The sequence below is a fragment of the Apis dorsata genome, unplaced genomic scaffold (assembly GCF_000469605.1).
Source record: "Apis dorsata unplaced genomic scaffold, Apis dorsata 1.3 scaffold_887, whole genome shotgun sequence".
NCBI lineage: Eukaryota > Metazoa > Arthropoda > Insecta > Hymenoptera > Apidae > Apis > Apis dorsata.
Window position 1 is genome coordinate 368243 of NW_006264003.1, and position 7032 is coordinate 375274.

A 7032-nucleotide genomic window follows, 5' to 3' on the forward strand; every position below is an offset into this window, starting at 1 on the left:
AAGCAAAAGCTTCCTTTGTTTTGACAAATGGAGTAAACGATGCGACGGGCGTTAAACGTTGAATTATTAGGTCTCAATCTCAGAACTGCGGGCATCGTACACAATAGTTATGCACGTCGCAGATAATACCGACTATCCTCGTTTATTTATATTCTCACTCACACGCGACCAGCGCGCGTAGAAAACATCACGCCCGAGATATAGATATTTGTACACAGTCACCACGTGATTATACACTGTTTCGCGCCTTGCATCTGAACTTTACAACTGCACTAAACAAATTTTTCGCAATCGGCTTCTCATTTCTTCGTTATTTTCTGAACCTTAAGAATTAAAGTTTACATGAAATATCCTTTATTTTGTACATTGTTTCTTCGAAGAAAGTTGAATATATTGACATTTATGTTTGTGACATACTTATTTACATGCATTTTTGCAACCATACTAATAAATCCTTGAGAAATTTCTTGTATTATTGAAATTTGTATTAATTAATATTTTATCTTTCTTTCGAGTTTCTTTTATTATTTTTATTTAAATTGGAAACTGTGCAATAAACTTAATCTTTATTTTATTCTTCTAACTCTAAGAATCTAAATTGATTATATATCAGTTATTAGTTTTATTTGCTGTAATATTCATTCTTATAAATTTCTTCTTATAAATTAGTAAATTGTAAATAGTATCTTAAATGATATTATTTATAAAAAAAAAATTCATTTCTTTATTTAATTTTTAGTTATATAAATATTCTAAAAAAATATATTCTATTACAATTTATATCATTCAGAATATTTCTAAATCAACCAGTTGCATACTTCATGATAAAAAAAATTTTATGTTTTTTTTAAATCAAAGAAAAAATTTTTACAACTCACCAAACATTCATTACTTTTTTTCATATACTATTTCCCCAATACTCATACTGTTTACAGCAAACAAACGTGTTTCAAATTTTATCAATCGCTTCATATCTGTTTGATGAACTTCTATAATTCCGAAAAAAAAAAGAGAAATATCAAAATCCGTCAATTCTTGCGTTATACGTGAATATCTGTATCACGTTGAATATTATTCCAGGAATCGGTACGATAACCACCAACAAAGCGTCGCTGTTTACCGGGAGGCGTTTTATTTCCCTCGATTTCAGAACAACTCGCAAAAGTGGTCCGCTTTGAGGGAAAAGTACACCACCGCGGGAAAAGTTAACTTCGCCAACTGTTAAACCGCGTAAATCGATAGTATGCTTTTTTTAAATTCCGATTAACGGAGATGATGCACGCGTGTTGTTAGAAATCAAACCGCGGCTAATATACATATGAAAAGAGTGCGTGCATATACGGTTAACCACTATCAAGATCTTACTCGCGATTTTCACGTTCATTATTTCTGGTAAATTCGAATGGGAATTTCAATTCTCGAACATCGAGAAAGTAACTATGTGAAATTTCTATCTAAGCCACATTTTCCATGTAAGAGGGCCACGGATAAATACATTTTACCCAAACGAATTCGATTGTGAAAAGAAACGATAGAAGTCGTAAGAAGGAATGTATGGAAATGAGACGGATAAAACTTAAATGCGAAAACCTGTTCCTTTATTCTATAGTTACTTTTTTACATACCGCGAATATTTTCTATCCGTCGTATATATTATATGTACCTACATAAGTACGCGCCGAAAAATCTAAAACGCCTCGCTGGCGCCTTTCTCTTTCTCTCTTTTTCTTTCTCGCTTTCTCTTTTTCTATCACTCGTATTCATGGTCAACGTTTCGGCGATGACGAGAGGCACGAGCCGTAGCAAATCTCGTTAGGAATATCGAAACCAGTCCCGAGCGTGACTGCGCAACGTAGAAATGTAAAATGCGGAAAATCGTTATCTGATTGGCTATGAAAATCTAATATCAATAGTCTGTGTAAGATGGAGCAGTTTCCAATTAACAATGATAATAAGTATATTTTAATGTAAAATATACAATTTTAAAAATACAAGTATGATAAAAATTTTATATCTTATAAGAAAATTTATTTAACTCAAAAATTTTAATTTTAATGTAGTATAATTACTTATACATGGATTAATATTTAGATCGAAATTTCTTTGAAATAAAATCAGAAGTGTCAGCATTTTGAATACAATTTTTGAATACAAGTTTTGAATACAATTTGTTGAAAAATTTTTTAATAATAAAATAGTAAATTCTATATATTTTGTAATCTAAAATTTTGTTCTATTTTACATCATTAAAATTTTCAAAAATAAAAAAAATATTGCGTTAATTTTCTTCAGTATTTTGTTAAAAAATTATTTTATATAGAATTTCATAAAACGAATAATTATTTTTTAATTTTTTTTATCAAAATATAATTTAAGGAAATCAACTCAAAATTTCACTCTGTTTTTTGTAATACGAAATAAAGCTAAATTTTAAATTACAAAATATTCAAAATGAAAAGATGCGAAACTTTGAGTATTTATTTTATTCTTTCAAAAAAATTTATATAAATTTTCATTAAAATTAGAATTTTTAGATGAAATTTTTGAAAATATAAAAATTTTTTTTGTTTATTATATTTTATATTTTTAATAAAATTTAATCGAAGACATTATAATCTTATTTAGCATTCTCAAAATTTTAGAATAGTCATGTAGCAAATCAATATATAAAAGAAAACAGAATAATTTATAATATCTCAACAAATATAAAAATTTTGTCACTTCAATATATAATATATTATAAACACTATTTATAAAAAATAATTGATGTATGATTGATTGAAAATAACGCATAATTCTCCTCAAATATACATATTTTTTTTTGTAGTCTTTCTTTTATAGTCATTATACAACGAAATACTCTATGTACCAATATGAATATGTATTAATAAATATTAATACGAATTAAATATATAAAAATATAAAATATTTAATTACAAAATGTAATAACTTTATACTATGAAAGCTTTCACTATATCATTTAACATATAAACTAACGAAAATTTTATTTAGTATTCGAAGCATCTTGACAAACGCGCATGAGTATTACATAAGATTAGCGCGGGAACGCGAAAACGAAGAAAAGGGCGGGTTATATTATATACAAAAATAATTCATTGATATCAAATACTTGAAGTTTATGTTTAGAAATTCACATATCGAAAAGAAAGCATTAAGAAAGTATTATAGAATTAAAAAATATATATATATATAAACTAACCTTCCATCCGGCGCTACTGTTGCTTTCTCCCTTCTCCCTGAAGTATGGAATATTCTGCATCATCCATTCGTAGATCTGAGACAAAGTCAACCGTTCATCTGGAGCACTGGTAATGGCTTGAGTAATGAGATCTGCATAACTGTGATTTCCCCAGGCATTCCGTCGGGAAGAATTCTTCTTGACCGGAAGCAGGCCGGTACCTTGGCCGAGAGAACCATGTTGAGGCGGCGTGCCACTTTCGACGTCTTCGACGCCCTCTTTTCGAACCGATACGTTTGGCTTCTTGTTTCCCTCGATATATTCTTCCGGACTTGGCAGCGGCCACGTGTGCGACCGTGCTCTGGTCTGAGGCTCGAATCCACTCTCAAGATCGTATGGTACCCCCTGCTGTGGTTGCAACCCGGTCTTTGACCCTGATGCAGAAACCGGCACCGAGTCCATCATGTTCGTTTCCTCCATGTAATCCACTTTGACCGCGAGCACCTCGAAAGGTGCTGTCCCTTCGCAAATATCACGCTGCCTAGCGACAAATCACGGAAAAAATATCCGTAACAATTGATAACCGTATTGCGATTGAAATTTTTAATATTGCCAACACTGTAATTTTTATAAATTAATAGTACCACGTTGATAATAATGAATTAAAAACTCAGATCACTTTTCCTCGTGTTACTGTATTCGCGTTTGTCACTTAATTTTTTTATAGCTCACAATTATGAACGAATAGTATTTATATGATATTGTGTATACAGTAACAAAGATATCACTTTGAAAAAATGAAACGGAGATGAACTATAAAGAAAAGCAGAGTATCTCGCATCACTCGAATCGAACTCTCCCGCAGCTGGCAGCGGACCGACCGAGAATACGCTACGCTGTGCTTACGTTGTTCTGCGTGTCACGAGCGAGCGAGAAAGAAACAGAGAAAGAGAACGAGTGCGAGAGAGATATACGGCGACAAGAGAAGGGGCAGACCACGTGGTCAAACTCACTGTTTACAAGCCGCGCCGTCGGTCACGTGGCCATGTTTTGATAAAGAACTTGGCCCACTGCGAAGAGAGAATTTTCGACTTTGTTGCTTCGCAACAAGGTTTTTCTCGGCAAAAAAACTTTCTCAAAATCTTTTAGAGTATCGAAAGTATATTCGTGTTGTGTCGTTTTTCGTGCACAATCTTGTTCGAAGTTTATCGAGAAAATTTCACCGATTGAAAAAGCAATTAATAATATTATTTTCGTCTCTACTCCAAAATGACTATATTTTTTCCTATTTTTCATGAATATTTTCTGAATATCTTTCTATTTTTTTTGGTCCTTACTAAAGTAAATATTTTCAATGCCTATTTACTCCACGTGTTTTTTTTTTTTTCAGAATCAAGTAAATTGAGTCGATCCAATAATGGCAGACACTTTGATTTAAAGTTTTTTATATTTTTTATAATGACACGATCAAATTTATATAAACAACTTTATTTTAAACTAATAATGCAATTAACAACGAACATGTAGATATATTTTAAACTTATCTTCTCATTATATACGCGCACTTCTAAATGTTACAGTAATCAAACTACCTTCTTCTCAAATACAACTTACCGGCAATGCAGCGCGGCGAATACTGACGAATTCTTCTGGCCGGCAGTAGGAACTGACCGAGTAAAACTGAAGTTGCGTGAAGTGAATTCGTTGGCGTCTGCCTCCGCGCATTCGAGAGGGACGAAGATAAGATGACAAGCAACGATACGAGTCGGATAGAGAAGGATAATGGAGAAGCGAGCGAGATAAACTGATCAAACGTCCTAACGTGAGAGAGAGAAAATAAGAGGGAGTTCGCGACATAGCGAACAAGCGATCTGGTGGGTGGTTCGTTGGCATGGAAGGGGTAACAGAAAAGGTGGGGGATGAAGCAACGCAGTTGGAGCAAAGGAGAAAAACGTGACAAGCGAGCGAGCTAGGTAGCAAAGAGGTTAGCGGAACGCAAGAGGGAAAAAGAAACAATGATCCAGAATAAACTGGATAAAGAGGAGAGGGAAAGAGACAAGTTGATGAAGGGAGGGAATCTGTGAGGGCAGCGTGGTCGGTTGATCGAAAAGATGGGCGGGGAAAGGGGTATACTATACCCCCAGGGCCAGATATACTTACTGTTCTCCATATAGTAGCGTGGAGAGGGAATTCGCACGCGGCCACCTACCCCATGCTGATGAGCGTTCAATTCTCTTCTCTCTTTTATAATTTTTGAATAATTTCATTGCACATAATGATCAAATCTTTTCAAATCTTATTCGAGTTTCGTAACAAAAAATGAGATAAATTTGATAACCTACGCAAATTCAATTTAATATATTTTGAGATATATAAATTAAGAAAAAATAAAAAAATTGCAAACTCATATTAGATTATAATAGATTTATTATAATAGATTAAAATCTTGCTTTTTTTGTATAAGTTTTTAAAATAAATATAATAAATAAAAAATTCTATCTTGAACTTTTAAATTATTTAACTTTCTATAAAATATGTATTTAAATAAATAATTTAAATGAATATAATTTTTATATCTTTTTTGTTTATCTTTGAACAATAATGTTCTATAATCATTTCAATAAACAACATCTAAAGAAAACTATAAGAAAAGCCAAAATCACTAATTAAAAATTTTTATTATAAAAATAAAGTTTTAATTTTTCAAAAAATATTAGATAATGAAAATCGATTTTATATGTACATTATAGAAGAAAATTATAAATTTGACATTTTTACAACAATTATTTTTTACTTAATATCTTTATTTTTCTCTTGTATCTATAATTTTCATCTTGAGCGACGATATTAATAACTTTAGTGCTATTTTATTGATTTTTTTTGTAATTTCTAGGCTTGGAAACATTTTTCTTTGAAAAACTATTTTAACGCCTTGCAGCCTTTAAGATTTATATATCTTCGATATTCTTTAAAAGTATTCTCTTTCTTTTTAAAATCTTTGAAGTTTTTTACATATACAAACGTGAAAAAACGTGAACAAATTATAATAACAATTAAACTTATATAAAACTTTTTTTTTGTCTTTAATGATTCGAATTTAACATTAAGTAATAATATTAAGTATTATATATAATATAATTAAGTATTATATATAATAGAAAATAGAAAAAAACTTAGGCATATTAATACGCTAAGTTTTATATTTATATCAATTTCATAGCTTATTTATTTCATAAAAATATATCGAACTTTTAATATTCTACATACAACCTTTTGTGGTTTCATAGATTTCAACGCCAGCAATATGAAACAAAGATATAGCAGATTGAAGTTTCCGTGATAATTCAACGCAAAATAAAATAAAAAGTTAATAAATTAATAATAAAATAAATTGTATAATTGAATTAATTTAAGTTTTAAATTCTTTATTAAAAACGTAATACATAAAAATTCTCTTTTGATATTTAACTTTTAATTTAAATTTTATTATATTAACAATAATAAAAATTGTTTAATACTATTTTGAAAATAGTTATTATTTTACAATTATTATTTTATTATTATTATTAGTAATAATAGTAATTTTATTTTGATAGATTATTAAATGGACAATATTAAAATTATAAAATTTGACATATCTTGTTTTGAAATAAAAAAGTAGTATAAAATTATATTATTTCAAATTTTTCTGATTTATATATTTGTAAAAGTTCTTGAAATGAAATAAGACAATTAATGTTATTATATTGTTAAATTATATTAATATTATGTTAAAATATTAATATTCTATTAATATTAAATTAAATATAAAATGTTATAATATTTATATATTA

General features: G+C 29.4%; 1 protein-coding gene across 3 annotated transcripts in view; it reads right to left on the minus strand.

Moving 5' to 3' along the window:
- Window positions 1-5000, minus strand: part of LOC102681098 (forkhead box protein O) — a 344280-nt gene extending 339280 nt beyond the window's left edge. The window contains exons 1-2 of one of the 3 annotated variants that reach the window (XM_006623396.2): window positions 4814-5000; window positions 3221-3740 (exon numbers count right to left, since the gene is read on the minus strand). In XM_006623396.2, the coding sequence (XP_006623459.1) occupies window positions 3221-3679 (459 nt within the window). In that variant the 5' untranslated portion in view covers window positions 3680-3740; window positions 4814-5000. The other 2 variants (XM_006623397.2, XM_006623398.2) reach the window with 2 other exon arrangements.
- Window positions 5001-7032: the final 2032 nt, after the last annotated feature.